Source organism: Sus scrofa, chromosome 14 (assembly GCF_054392235.1).
Source record: "Sus scrofa isolate SSC_HxYL_T2T_F1_AM1 chromosome 14, Sscrofa_HxYL_maternal_Yorkshire_Landrace_v2.0, whole genome shotgun sequence".
NCBI classification, from domain to species: domain Eukaryota; kingdom Metazoa; phylum Chordata; class Mammalia; order Artiodactyla; family Suidae; genus Sus; species Sus scrofa.
Genome location: NC_139396.1, coordinates 32,914,556 through 32,930,281, shown reverse-complemented (window position 1 = coordinate 32,930,281; position 15,726 = coordinate 32,914,556). Strand labels below are relative to the sequence as shown.

Here is a 15,726-nt window from a genome sequence, read left to right as displayed (position 1 = left end):
TATACATATAATCCAATCTGGCAGACATCTGAGAGTAGCTTAGCTGGGGAATTCTGGCTCAGGGTCCCTCATGAGAATGCTGTCGAGATCTCAGCCATGGTGTACTCATCTGAAGGCTTGGTTTTGCTGGAGGACCTGCTTCCAGACTCACGCACGTGACTAGTGGCTGGAGGCCTCAGTTCCTTCGCATGTAGCCTCTCCATAGGATATCCATGACATAGTGGCTGGTTGCGCCCACCCCCAACCCACAGTGAATATTCCCAGACAGAGAAAGAGTTCACAGGAAGGAAACTGCAGTGTCTTTTGACTCATCTCAGGAGTGACACATCATCACTTGTGACATTTTCTATTGAAGTCCAGGAGAAACTGCAGAAGGGGACCATGTAAGGGGGCAGGAGTCATCCAGGGCCTTACTGAAGGCTGGCTACACAGTAGGACAGTGGGTGTCCAATAAGAGTCTGTTAGCCTTTTTACCCCAACAATCCCTAAATCAAAATTTTTACTTTTTAAAAAGAGCCCGATTTTTAGAGCTGTTTCAGGCTGACAGCAAAATTAAGGGGAAAGGACAGTTCCCAAGTACTCCCTGCCCCTACACTTACACAGCCTCCCTCACTACCCACACCCCCCACTAGAAAGGTGTGTTTGTTATAGTTGATGAACCTGCATTGATATGTCATTGTCATCCAAAGTTCATCATTGACATTAGGGGTTACTCTTGGTGTTGTGCATTCTGTGGATTTAGATAAATGTATACTGACACGTGTCCATCAACACAGTGTCACACAGAGTAGTTTTAATGCCCTAAAAGTCCTCTGTGTTCCGCCTATTTGTCCCTACCCACTCCCAACCCCTAGCAACCACTGATCTTGTTATTGTCCCCATAGTTTTGCCTTTTCCAGAATGTCATGTAGTTGGCATCTTTACTTAGCATCTTTACTTAGTAATAGGCACTAAAGCTTCTTCTATATCTTTTCATGGCTTGATGGCTCATTACTTTTACTTTTTTTTTTAAAACAAATAAATGAGCATGCTTTTTGCCCCGCTTTTACTGATTCTTGCATCATTTTGGAGTGTTTTTAATCTTCCACTTAGCTTAACTAATTTGAGTGGTTTACTCAGCTCACATGCTGCTGCCATGTTACATTAAAAGGTCAATAAATGTGTTTTGGGTGGACTTAATAACTTGTCTTTCCCATAAATTGTCCTCTTTCCCTTATAAGCATATTCTCTAGCCATCTTGCCAGAACCATTCAATGAAGTTCTGTTTGTCTAACTATTTGTGGAAAATGTCTATTTGAACCCCTTGTTATGTTCTACTGAGGAGAGATTTTGTTTCACGCACAAAGGAACCAAGTCTTGCTAAAAGGACAGAGCTCTCTCAGAAGAAGGGACCCATCACCAGTGGTGGCTTGCTACCTGAGAAGCCTCAGGTAGAGGGAAACCGTGCTTGCAGCATGTGGAAGTGTCTGGGGCAGGGACTGAACCCTTGCCACGGCAGCGACCCAGACTGCTGCTGTGACAAGGTAGGATCCTTAACCCACTGCACTGCAAAAGAACTCTGGGAACTGCTCTTTTTTGATGGCAAAAAATAGAACCATAGCATTGCAGTTTGTGCCACTCTTACAATGAGTTGTTGTGTTACAAACTAGCAACATGCATGCAAACAACAAAGCAAGGTGCAAGTTAGCAGTCACCTTTGCAGTATGATTTTCCTCCTACTGTTCTGCCAACATTGAAAGTCGGTACAGACTAAACAATAAAGAGATGGTGTTCTAATTAGGGGGAGTGATGGAAAAGTAGCTCTTGCCCTTGTGACTGATTGGTTTAGGGCAATGTTTTCATTCCTAGAGGTAGGAAGAGGTCCTGATGGTTTTGTTTTCCTCCCCAAGGTGAGAAATTTCAAACTGAATGGCAATTAGCACTAATCTGGCCCCTTATAAATTGTGAAGCAGCCTCGCTAGTCAATTTGTGAATGCATATTGTTTGCACTTAATCTTTAACTGTATTGACATTGAGCTTACTAAATGGACTGTCTCCACCTCAGGCAAATTGTAATGTCTTATGCCTCAATAAAAAGTTACACACAGGAGTTCTCTGGTGGCTTAGTGGGTTAAGGATCCAGCATTGCCACTGCTGTGGCTCAGGTTCAATCCCGGGCCCAGGAATTTCCACATCCCACTGGCATGGCCGAAAATAAATAAACAGATAAAGTGTACAATGTAATATATTTTTTTAAAAGTTACATGAAAAAATATAAATATACATACACACACACATATATATAAACTTTTTTTTTAATGGCCAGACACATGGCATATGGAGGTTCCCAGGTCAGAGATTGAATCCAAGGAGCTGCAGCAAGACTGGATGCTTTAGCCAGGCTAGGGACCAAACCCTCGCCTTCAAAGTGACCCAAGCTGCTGCAGTAGTATCCTAGGATTCTTAACCCACTGTGCCACAGTGGGTATTCCCTATATCAACATTTTTTGAGAGAACAAGGTTTTTTTTTGTTGTTGTTGTTTTTGTTTTTGTTTGTCTTTTTAGGGCTGCACCCATGGCATATGGAGGTTCCCACACTAGGGGTCAAATCAGAGCTACAGCTGCCAGCCTACGCCATGCCAGATCCGAGCCACGTCTTTGACCTACACCACAGCTGAAGGCAATGCCTGATCCTTAATCCACTGAGCAATGCCAGGGATCAAACACACAACCTTATGGATTCTAGTTGGGTTTATTACCACTGAGCCGTGACAGGAACTCCAAGACCAATTTCTTTTTATAAGAAACAAAAAATATGAGATCCCAGTGAACCTGGAACAGTTAACAGAATATGGCTGAACCTAATTATACTTTCAAGGGAAATAAGAAGAGGGTCACACTAAGCCGATGAATAGAGAAGCTCAAGGTGGGTTTGGGATAAACATGAGGATAATATCTTTCAGCAGGTGTATCCTCTGACCCCTCCCAGTTGCTGGGCTTCCATCATCCTCATCATCATCTCAAGAGGAAGCAGGGCTTAGAGCGGAGCTGGGACAACCTTCACCATAATGATACTAATAGTTGTGTAATATACAGTCTTATGCCTCCTCTCTGACCCTTGAAGGAAAGAAACTTTGCTCTCATGAGCTGCAACTGGACAGCCAGTGGCTCTCATGTGGAAAAAAAAGACAAAATGCTACCAGAAGCCTGCCTATTTAGGAGCAAAACAGGTTATAGATCCTAGTGTGTGGAAAGACATAGAAAATTCTGGAAAAGATTTAGAGTGCTTTAGAAAGATCAGGTTAAGTTCTCAAAATTTGCTAACATTTAAGGTTTGATGAAAGTGGTAATTGAATTTGTGTTTCTTGACAACGTGTTCCAAATTGTACCCAATGTTTTATGGAAATATTATGTAATAGTTCTACTTAGCTGTTTTCACAACAACATTTTCAATAAAATGGAGTAAATGAGTGGGAAAATATCCCTCACTTAACGATATCCTCTGAGAACCAGGGAGCCACTGTGGTCACCGCCATTTCCTATGTGGTCACCAAACCTCTTGAAGGCCATGGAGCTGGTGATAATACCTGAGAGGTGAAAAGGATCTCTCCCTACAAACCCAAAGTTACCAAGGATTGCAAACATCACACCATCTTTACAAATATTTTCTGAAGATCAATTATTTCAACATCTGTGGTCCACCTTTTCGGGCTCCCACACCTGCCTCCACGTGTAATGTGCTCCAGCTGGCAACACTCCCCTTGGCAGGGGGTGGAGAATGACCCTAATGGGGCCATGTCTATTTTGAAAAAAACTGCCCTCCCTCGAGTCTTACCTGCTATGCTAGGGATCAGGGCGAGACAGCCTCCTTCCGTCTCCATGGTTAGCTGACAGAGCAGGTGGAGGTTGTTGGTCTTTGCACCAGCCATCTGAGAAGGGCCCCTCAAGGGAGAAGTCCGGCCGAAAGATGAGCAGGAGTCAGGGCACCTGGGTCCGGTCCTCACCCAGGGTTTAACTGCTAACATTTGACGTCCTTTACCTATAAACGGAAGGGGTTGGACCAAATGATTTGTAAGGTCCATTAGAACTCTATCTACAGAACAGAAGCAGACTCACAGACATAGAGAACAGACTTGTGGTTGCCAGGGAGAAGAGGAGAAGGAGTGGGATGGACTGGGAGTTTGGGGTTGGTGGATGCAAAGTATTATACTTAGAATGCATAAGCAATGAGGTCCTACTGTACAGCACAGGGAACTACATCCAATCTCTTGGGATAGAACATGATGGAGGATAATATGAGGATAAAATGTGTAGATATGTATTACTGGATCCCTATGCTATACAGCAGAAAGTGACCCAACACTGTAAATCAACTATAATTTTTAAAAAGAAAGGAATTCATATATATACACACACACACATATATCTGAGTCACTTTGCTGTACAGCAGAAATTGGCACAACATTGTAAATCAACAATATTTTAATAAAAAAAATTCCTGTCTAAAAAAAACAAAGAAGTCTGATATTTTACAATTCCATTTTAGCCAGACCTGATGAGCCCCATGTAGTTTCACAGGATGAAGTTATATACTGTATTTTCCTGTAAATCTAAATCCAATGTTGTAAACTGGCAGCCAGATCCAGCCTGTAAATGTGTTTTGTTTTGTTTATACTCCCTAGTGGGTTGGGTTTTTTTTGTTTTTTGGCATTTTTTGTTTGTTTTGTTTTGGTTTTTTTGGTGTGTTTTTTTTTTTTTTTTTTCCTAAGTAGTTGTCAACACTTAAAAATAGGGAGATTTCTCCAAATCACTTCTGGCTTGTCTTGAAAATTTTGCATCCTGTAACACCCGGCCCTCATTCCTACATCACAGCCTCTTCTAGGCAGGGCATGCACTGTGGAGTTCCCCCGGCCCACTGGGCCCACATCCCTTCCCGGCCACTCTGGAAGCTGGGGTTTGCAACCTCTTTTCAAAGTTCTCTCCATATTCTCTACGTTGCATGGGACAATGACACATTGTAAAGGACACATATTCCAGCCTATTTGAGCCTTCACTGTGGCTTGGAATGGCTCCAGGAGGGTGGGTTCATGTGATCCTGTGGGCTGTGGGCATGCGTGTCTGGCTGGTTCATGAACATAGAGGTTAGAAGCTGAAACATTTATCGTGGTTCTGAAAAGCTCCCCACCATCCTAGCTACAGATGTGCAGAAGGTGTGTAAGAGACTCCACATGAACATCTGTGTGCACTGGGGAGAGATGAGACTGAAAGAATAAAGAGACTTTGGGGATTTTCAAATGTCTCTCTTCCTCCTCTTCCCCTTATTGCCCAGGTCCGTGCCACAAACGACGGGCTGGCGGCTGCTGCACCCAACTGGGCTCACTGTCGGCCCTGAAGCATGCGGTTCTTGGGCTCTACCTGCTGGTCTTCCTGATTCTTGTGGGCATCTTCATCTTAGCAGGTAAGTGCACCCTTTCCTGACCTGGCCTTTAAAGATGCAGAAGGAGGTGAGCAGGAAGCAAGAGCAGATGGGAGCTGGGGACCCGAAGCCTCTGCTCTTCACTCCCACAGTCAGGAGCCCAGACACTGCCCTCCTCACCATGGAAACCAAAAGGGAGGAAGCTGGCTGGTCTTTCCCACTGGACGAGACTCTGAGCAGCATTTCCCAGGTCACGTGGGTGGAGGAACTGGCAGGGGCTATGTGAGTGTGGGAGATCTCTGAGTCCAGGAGCAGAGACTTAGCTGCTCCAAATGACTTGTCCTGCCTCACGGTGTGATGCTGTGCGTTGCACTGGGCCTCCCTGGAGCTCTGTGCTATAGTTTGTACTGAGCCAGCTGGGCCCCCTGTCCTGGGATATGATGACAATAGTTACAAGACACATTGTTGCTGAGGCTGACCAGGGTCCTGGTAAACTTGCTGCCCTTTTGTGATTACTGGGGTGAATTTTCCCCAGTTGAGCCAGGCTCTTCTCTCTAGTTTCTGTCTGTAGAACAGGCTGGTAATGGGCTGGGGTTTGGAGCACACTCTCTAGCCAGGAGGAAGCAGAGCTCACGGACCCAGGAAGGGATCAGATGGAGGACCCCATGCTTTGAGCAGCCCAGCTCACACCTCTCATGCCACTGTGATGGGGATGGTGGAGCAGAGGGGGACAGAGGCTGTGGTGGTCCTTCCTGACTCCCACCTGCCTTGATGGAGGTATGTAAGGCTTGACAAAGTAAGGCCAAGGGATCAGTTAATCTCAGCATCACTTGTCTTACATGGGTGCCTACTCTATGCCAGATACCATGCTAGGATGGGCAACATAGATAAATAAGACCTAGAGGGTCCCTGCCAGGAGCTCCTAGTCTAGGGGATGAGGCAGGAGAGCAGAGGTAGAGCCCTGTCTCAAGGAAGAATGTGACAGGGGACTCTGATGGGACCTGTGATGATCCAGAGGAGATGCATACAGAGGCAGTGTGGTGTGGCCCAGAGGTGGAGGTGGGGTAGTGGTCAGAGAAAGGCTGCCAGCCAGGCAGAGCTGACTTGTACTGTGGAGGGTGGGGTCCTTGAGTTAACTCCCAGGCAGTCATATAGAGGCTAAGACCTTGCAGATGACCCCTCACTAGAAATCCCTGGTTTTGTGTCACTTTCTGTTGAATGAGAATAGTCACTTGGGCCCAGTGGTGGGATGTTCAAGACTGCCCTTGCCCTCTGATTCCCACACTCAGGGCAAAGGGCATCACTAGGAGTGGTGTCTCTCCCATCAACCATTAACCATTGACCGGGGTTGGGGGGGCAGCCAATAGCAACAACGAGAGAAACTCATGATTCATCCCAGGGACCAAGGCATAAAGTCCAGCCAGAGGATTTTTTTGAACATGTTCTTGGGCTGCTCAGTGAGAGATTGGGATCTGGGTTTTGTGGGCTTGGCAGCCACGACCATAACAAATTTCCAGAATTTTTGGAAAGTGTTTCAGCCCCGTAGGAAAGCTGGGCTATGGTATTACAATTGCTCTGCCGAACAAGAACTTTTAGGGGATGAAAGAGGGGCTGGAGGAGAGAGCTAGGCTGGTGGGGTCCCGGCTGCTGGTCTCTGGAGGCCTGGAAGGGTATCATTTCTTGGGAAGAGAAGAGCTGCAGGGGAGGGCAAGTTTCCTGGGGTCTGAAGGGAAGTCAAGTCTGAAGGGCTGCCATGTGGAAACGGGCAGACGTATTCTGTGTGGTCTCTGAGGGTAGAACTAAGTGAATGGGTGGATTTTGTAAAGAGACACATTCCCATTCAAAAGAGAGGAGAGTTTCTGACAAGTAACACTGTCCAGCATGTTGCAGAAGAGCTTCTCTCCTGGCTTGCAGGTTGAATGGGATTTACAATGACATCCTGCAAATTCTAGAAAGGAGGTGGAACGTGGCTTTCCTAGTCTAAAGGAAATGCTGCCTGACTTCTTTAATTATTCTATGCAGAAATCTGGGGAGGATCTTAATCATTGTAATTACCTTTGAACCTGAAGTTTATGGGTACCAGATTGCCTGTGTGGAATGAAAATTGGGTATAGATTAGAACAGATCTGGTGAAAGAGAGCGTCATACTTTATATCTTGGAAAGGTCATTGTCACCTTCCCAAGTTCTTGTCTGGAAAAATGCGTTGGCCTCTGAGAGAGGTCCGATGAAGGGAACCAATGAAACGACAGGCTGGTGGCTACTGCACACGGTTGGACTTAGGAAAGTGGTGAATGAGTCCACCATTCTTCAGAGAGGCCCTGCCTAAGCTTAGGTAGGAAGTTTCTTCAGATTGCCCTGATTGAAGACCTTCAGGGATGCTCCTTTTCAGAAAAGACCAAGATGGTGGGGAGATCCATGGTTCAACATAAGCCAGGGCTTGCCTGGCCACCTGTTAGGTGTCCTTCTGTGGCTGCTTCCTCATTTGGGGCTGAATGTGATTTCCAGGGCCCTGCTGAGGTCTCCTTGCTCAGGAGGTACTATGGATTGAATTGTGCCTCCTCCAAAATTTATCTATGAAGCTCTAACCCCCAATAGGATTTGGAGATGGAGCCCCAGGGAACAATTTAGGTCATGAGGGTGGGGCCCTCATGATGGGATTAGTGGCCATATAAGAGGGGAAGGAGGGAGGGAAGGAGAGAGAGAGAGAGAGGGAGAGAGAAATCTGACATGTGAGGACACAAGGGAAAGGAATCATCTGAAGCCAGGAAGAGAGCTCTCACCAACAACAAAATCTGCCTACACCTTGATCTTGGACTTCCCGGCTTCTATAACTGTGACGAATCAATGTCTGTTGTTTGAGCCACCCAGCCTATGGTATTTTGTTATAGCAGCCCCAGCTAAGACAAGAGAAGTTCTGTTTGAACTACTCTTAGACTTTAAAAATTCCCTGACGACACAAAGCTCATACATCTTACACATGGATGATGAAATTATCCAAATTATCCACTGCAGCCAAGTGCCATGTCTGAATAACTGGTTGGTAACATCTGATTGAAGTACAAATTCTTGTTCTTATTTTGAACAAGCACTGAATAAGCAGTGAAGGACAAATGCTTATTACAAAATTATAATCTAATTGTACGAAAGTATTACTCTTATAAAACTTCTCATGGGATTTCTCTCAATTCCTTTCTTTATCCAAGTATGCAAAAGAAAGGCAAATATTGTACCTGTGTTTATGCAGCATCTCCACTTCCTAAGAAAATTAATCAAACCCCTGCCCAAATTATTTTCTCAGTTGGGCTTTCCACCCAGCACCCAACTCTCAGTTCCCGAACAGCATCCTCTTGAGATGCTGATATTTCCATGCCATCTGTGTTCTATGCCCTCAGCCTTCTGTCATCTCCCAAGGAAGTGGTATTAGTCCATTCCTCCCAAATTCCTCTAAGCCTTTCCATGACTTCAACCCATTTTATTAACTGGACTGATGGTTCCCTATTATGTTGTTGTTCTGTTCCATGTTCATCTTTGGATTGTACAGACTATCAGGCTTCAGTTGGTGAATCAGAGACTTGAGACTGGATGGCCATGTAGTCAGGAGTCCTCCATCTGGTGCTTTAGGGAAGATGTGATGGAGTTCAAGGGTTAGAGGAGGTTCAGTCTTACCCATGATTCATCGTGGGACATCACTGTGGTGACAAAGGGTGGTCATAGGGAACTACCTCTTCCTCCTCTTTCCCGTCATGGCTCTGTTGAGGAATGAATTCCCGCAGGGACACTAAAATAACAGAAAGGGCAAGTATGAACATCTGGGGATCTAACTTGGCAGGAAACTAGAGCATGACAGCAAGGTAGATGGCAGAAGTGGACTGGGGGGAGTTCCTGGTGAAACACAGGCTCCTTGCATGCCTTAATTTAATTCTCTCTTAACAGCAGAAATCAGCCATCGCCTTCCTCAATTAGTGCTTAACTTGTACATGAGTGGGTGCAGGACACAGGAGCAAGCCCTGATGTCTTAGTCTGTTTGAGCTACTGTGACAAACTACCACAGACTGGGTGGCTTAAACAACAGACATTCATTTCTTACAGCCTTGGAGGCTGGGAAACCTGGGATCAGGGCCCTGGCCGATTCCCTGTCTGGTGAGGAATCAGCCCACTTCTGGATAAGAGATGGCTGTCTTGTTGCTGTGTCCTCACATGGAGGAATGGGCGAGGGATTTCTCCAGGGTCTCTTTTATAAGGGCACTAATCCTGTCATGAGGGCTCCACCTTCATGACCTAATCACCTCCCAAGGGCCTCATCTCCTAATCCCAGCACTTTGAGGGTTAGGATTTCAACATATGAATTTGGGAGGAGCACAGACATTCAGTCCATATCTGGAGAATAAAAAGAATCCTGGGATGTGATTCTGGCTCAGGGAGGATTTCAAATTATAAGGCAAATACACACCAGGGCAATGTTATATAACTAATGCTGCATGCCAAATTCTGCAAAGGAGAGTGTGATTTCTGAGAGCTGAAGTGGTTGGAGTGGCCTCAGCCTGGGAGAGCTGAACACCAAGTGACCCAAATGCCCTTTAACCTGGACATCCCTTTTTAGATCACCCTGTTTCAAGCAGATCTGTCCCCGACTCTGCAATCAGAGGATATCGTGCTCAGGGCCCACCTCCCCTTTACAGGGCAGGTGACCGACAGCATCGTGCATCTTGGAATTTGGAGCATGATGCCCTTAGCCTTTGCTGGGACACTATCAGAATTGCACATGCACTTCCCCCGCCTGTGCTTATGGGGAGCGTGGTGCCCTTGAGGATGCTGTCAACTAAAGAGGACCCGCGGAGAAAGAATTTTCTTAGTCTCAGAAGGAATTAGTTTGTTTTCACCTGAAGGAGGCTGTGCATCTAAGAGTAATTAAAATCACTCTCAAGGAGGTAATTAATGTAAATCAAGAGTTAGCTGTTCTCCCCTTGTAAGATGTGCGAATTTGTAGGCAATTACAGTGGAAGCCTGGAGACAGCACCCGGTCTACCCTCAGCAGGTGTACAGACTTTCTGGAAAGCATTTTTCTGCTAATTTCATTCTTACCTCCATTGAGTGTCTCTAACTTCTTCCTTTATCTAGCTCCTGTCTTCTGTTATTTTAGTCTATTTTATGTATCCTCTTAAACTACTTTAATCTTTTTTAGAACAAAGAAGTGTGTTTATGCCCAGTTTTATCTTTTAAAAATAATTCTGCCTGCTCTATTCAATTCTGCAAGTACATGATTTAATATGTGAATGAATGAATGAATGAATGACAGAGACAAGATACCTTAGAGGGGGTCTCATTTGGGGAAAAAGGTGATTATTTCAGTTTGAGCCAAGTATCTAAATGACACAGTAAATGTTCACCAAAAAGGACCTGTGGCTAATAGAAGTAGGTGTGTAGTTATTTATCTTAAGACACACACATCATGGTATATGCTGTTTTGGCACCACAGCATTTAGGTCATGCAGAACCTTATACTGGTTAACTCCAGGGACTCTGAAGCCAGCCTGTATGGGTCTGACTCCCCCATTCTCCGTTACAGGCTATGTGATGGTTCCTTGAACTTGCTGCACTTGAGTTTCTTCATCTGAAAACAGGAGAAATAATTGTACCTGCCTCACTGGGTTGTTACATGAGTTAAATAAGTTAATACATCTCAAGCACTTAGAAAAGTGCCTGGCACACATTAAACATCATAAAAGTCATAGCTCTTGTTATTGTTGTTAGAGTAATAGTACTACCCCTACTATTAGTATGATTACTCTTGCTCTTTCTTGGTTTTCTTTGCAGTCAGTTGAGCTTGACCATGGAAACCAAGAGTCGGAAAAACTTGGGTTTAGTCCCAGCTCATCCATTAACACCCTGTAATCTTGGGGAAAATCTCTTTGCTTTCGGAACCTTGGTATATTCGTTTGTAAGAGGAACAGGTTGGACTAGATCAATGTTTTTCAAACTTCTTGACCTGGACCCACATTAAGAAATACATTTTAGGGGGAGTTCCTGTCGTGGTGCAGAGGAAACGAATCCAACTAGGAACCATGAGGTTGCAGGCTCGATCCCTGGCCTCACTCAGTGGGTTAAGGATCCAGCATTGCCGTGAGCCGTAGTGTAGGTTAAAGACATGGCTCAGATCTGGCGTTACTGTGGCGTAGGCCGGAGGCTACAGCTCCGATTTGACCCCTAGCCTGGGAACCTCCATATGCCGTGGGTGCGGCCCTAAAAAGACCAAAAAAAAAAAAAAAAAAAGAAAAGAAATACATTTTAGGAGTTCCCGCTGTGGTGCAGTGGGTTAAAACTCCAGCTGCAGCAGTTCAGGTGGATGTGGAGTCACAGGTTTAATCCCCAGCCTGTTTAACCCCAACCTACTGGGTTAAAGGAGCTGGTGTTGCCACAGCTGTGGTGTAGGTCTCAGCTGCAGCTCAGATTCAGTCTCTGGCCCAGGAACTTCCACAGGCCATCAGTGCAGCCACTTTAAAAAAAAAAAGGAAGACAAAAGTAATATATTTTACATGACAACTAGTTCACACATATATACATAACTGAGATAATCTTAAATGTATAATGGTTGCTGATGATTTTCTATTCTGTTCATTTTTTTTTAAATGGTCACAAGCCATATATTTATTCCATGATCCATGAATGGAGTACAAACCAGAATGAAATACAGTGGGCTAAATGATCATTCCATTATTCCATGTAGCTCTCAGACATTCTAAGGCAATAGCGGTGTTTTCTTCTGTACATGACTTTTGAGAGTAAACTTCCGGGTTCAAGCCCAGGCTGTGCCTTTGACTGTGTCTATAATCATCGGCAAATCATTTAACCTCTCAAATCCTGTTTCCTCGTTTATCAAATGGGATGACAATGGTACCTACCCCCCTGGGGTGCTTGTGAGGATGAAATAAATTAAGGCATGAAAACTCTTAGTGCCCAGCACACAAAAAGTCATCAACACACATGATTATTGTTCCTAGTTTTATTGTCGGCATTATTAAAACAAGCAGAGCAATTTTGCTGTCAGAATAGCCAAGGATTAGAAACCTCCTCCTTGAGCCTGAGCACCCAGTGGTTTTGTGTTTAAACAGAGAAAATTCAGCATGCCTGGGACCGCAGGAGGGGATATGTTCATTGCCCACACGGTTCCAAAATACTCATGGGGGAAGCCGAGAGGGATCCTGGACTCGTGTGGCAGCATGGGGCTCAGGATGCCAAGGAACAGGACACTGTTTCCAGCACTGTGGCTCCTTAGTGGTGAGAGCAGGTGGCCAGCTCTGTGGTACCACAGGAGAGCTGAGCCTCAGGAGGGGCCTCAGGGGACGCCTCGTGCAACCTCCCTCCCGACTTCCTAGACAGAGAGGTGCTGTGCTTTACTGAAGGACCACCGCAAGTGACAGGAACTCGACTGTCCCCCACATGCTCTTTCTAGTTTCTCTCACAGGAACAACTCACAACAAAGCTTTCTCCTCATCCAGTAGCTCATAAGACCTGATCTGGGGACCTCCGTGAGATGCCCCTATCTTGCCACATTGTATTCAAGTTATTGGCTCATGTTCCTGCTCCCCTTCTACTCCAGAAGAAAGCTCTTCACAGTAAGGCTCTGTGCCTCGTTTATCTCTGTACTCCCAGTGCCTAACATAATATCCGGCACATAGTAGGTGCTCATTTAATGCATGTCTCAGACTGAATGCCTCAACATGATGGCCATCCTCTCCTCCCGCCCCCTTCCCACCAGCTCCAGATTTTAGTAGGAAATGGACTTAGACACAGCACTGCTGGTGTGGGTCTGACCAGGACAGGGTGTGCCGGGCTGTGACCAACTTTATCTGCACATATGCTGATATAGCCAAAATTTGTACGAGCCTCCCTAGCAGTGGCTCATAGTGACACACAACAGCACATCCAAATGATGGACCCCTAGTCAGCCACTCATAGTCTCATCCCTTGTCCACCCACCCCCAAGCCCAGATTTCTTTCAAAGGAAACATGGCCTCATGAGGGCCCCTCTATCCCACTCAGTACAACCGGCTCTTATTGGTTTTATTGTTGCCTTAGCTTAAATGCAGATCTTGGGAATTCCTGTCATTGGCTCAGTGGAAATGAACCTGACTAGTATCCATGAGGACGCAGGTTCGATCCTTGACCTCACTCAGTGGGTTAAGGATCCAGTGTTGCTGTGAGCTGTGGTGTGTCATAGACACGACTTGGATCCTGAGTTGCTGTGGCTGTGGTATAGGCTGGCAGCTGCAGCTCTGATTCAACCCCTAGCCTGGGAACTTCCATAAGCCACTGGTGCAGCCCTAAAAAAGGACGGGAAAAAAAAAAAAAAAAAAAGGAAAGGAAAAAGCAGATCTTTTTAGTGATCCCAGTTCAGTGTCATCACACTGGTTTCTGCCAAGTATTTGCAGCCTGGTGGATGATTTTGAATCTAGACTTGGACATCTGTCCTCGAGCTTTTCCTTTCAGCCTTGTGTCATCAGTCATGTCTGAGCCAGTATCCCAGCCCCATCCCCAACAGCCTACCGCCACGTGAACGGTTCCCAGGAGGACATGACCCAAGGCGCACTAGCCCAGGCATATGCTCTACTGTCCCTTGAGGTGAGGTGGGGGCAGCTCAAAGACCCTCACCAGCCTTCCTTCTTAAATCTAGACCTCCCCTGCCTGAGAAACCACCTGTTCCCTGCATCTCACCTTGATTGGGAGGGTCTTCCCAGGCCAGCAGAGCTTCTCCAGCAGAAGGTACCCCCGCCTCACCTTGGCTCCAGGGCTCTGGGAAAAAAAGAAGGGAGAGAAGTTTGACATCCTGACTTCTCCACAAAGATTCTGCTGCCCAGGATGGGAGAGCTTTCCTATCTCTGATTTTGACAGATGCCTCCAACCACCCCTGAAATGAAAAAAGTGAGCACAAGGGAAGGTCACCTGCAAATCTGACCACATGCTCTCTGGGTCTTCAAATTGTGACAATAATTAGGTAGGACAGGGCAGAGGACCTATCTCAGCTCTCTCTCCCCTGGAATCCTTCCTGTAAACAGACCCTGCCTGTTTTTGTCAATAAAATTTTATTGGCACACAGCCACATTTAGGTATTGTCTGTGGCTGCTTTCCTGCTACAAGGGCAGAGTTGAGTAGTTATAACAGTGACTAGCTGGCCTGCAGAGCCTAAAATAGTTACTCACTGGCCTTGTATAGAAAAGGTTTGCCGAACTCCCCCTCTAGGCTGATACTGATCACTAAGTAGCCCTTTACTCTTTCACCTCTGGATTGTGCATCACAGTTTTCGAAGAATTTTTACATATGCGATGTCATCTAATCCTCCTAACAATCGAGGGACTCCAGAAAAGAGTTCACAGCACCTGGGAGTCCCCTGGTGGCTCAGTGAGTTAAGGCTCCAGCACAGTCACTTCAGTGGCTGGGGTCATTGCCATGACGTGGGTTTGATCCCTGGCCTGAGAACTTCTGCTTGCTGCAGGTGCAGCCAAAAAAAAAAAGTTCACAGCATCTGGATGAGAAAACAAGTTCAGGGAAGTTGTGTGTAACCAACCTGTGGTCCCTTAGCTGGGAAGCAAAGCCTGGACCAGGACAATGGGAATGTGTGAATTTGGGATTTCTGTGACCCCAGACTCAGGTTGGAGGCACTCTCTACCTCTCAGTGTCCAAGTGCATGGGTGCTAGAGTCACACTGCCGGGTACAAACCTTGACTTTGCCCTGTACTGTGTGTCCTCAGGAAAGTGATTCAAGTGACCTGAGCTTTATTGTCCTCATCTATAAAGCAGAAATGATAACACTCCTTACTTGGAAGAGTTGTGATGATGATTAATTGACTCGAGCAAACTGCCTAGAGTAGTTCATGGCACGTGGTTAAGTATCATCAGCGTTGTTAGGAGTTGTAATGAGTATAACTCTTACCAACTGCACCACAATCCAGCCGTCGCGGTTCCGTGTCTATAGAAGAAATATCAAGAGAGACTTGGCAGTTGCTTAGATTTCTCTCCCAGGAGGCAGGATTGGAGGGAACTTTAGAGGCACTGTGAATGCAGCTCTCAGCTCTTGCTAAGAAAAAAGCTTTCTTATTTAAACAAAAATTAGATGAGAATGGGCTTGAGTTAGGCTCTTGCTTCTTTCTGCAGCTTTCAACTCCCTCATGGCTCAGCCTCTGCACCTGCAAAACCTTCTTTTCCTTCTGTTTTCTGGTTCTGTCTTCTGCTGCATGTGCTTCACGGCTCAGCCTCTGCACCTGCGAATCCCACTTTCCTTCTGCTTTCTGGTTCCACCTTCCACTGATCGTGCAATGAACTATCACATAGATTT

The 15,726-nt window shown here is 45.8% G+C and overlaps 1 protein-coding gene across 4 annotated transcripts in view; it reads left to right on the top strand.

Moving 5' to 3' along the window:
• The window catches only part of SCARA5 (scavenger receptor class A member 5), a 132,090-nt gene that overhangs the window by 21,493 nt on the left and 94,871 nt on the right, over positions 1-15,726 (top strand). For all 4 annotated transcript variants that reach the window (XR_014828430.1, XR_014828431.1, XM_084997774.1 and 1 more), the window contains exon 3: positions 5,309-5,437. Coding sequence is in view for 2 of the 4 variants with exons in the window: in XM_084997774.1 (XP_084853900.1) it covers positions 5,309-5,437 (129 nt within the window). In the remaining 2 variants the exon portion in view is untranslated. The remainder of the gene's footprint in view (positions 1-5,308; positions 5,438-15,726) is intronic.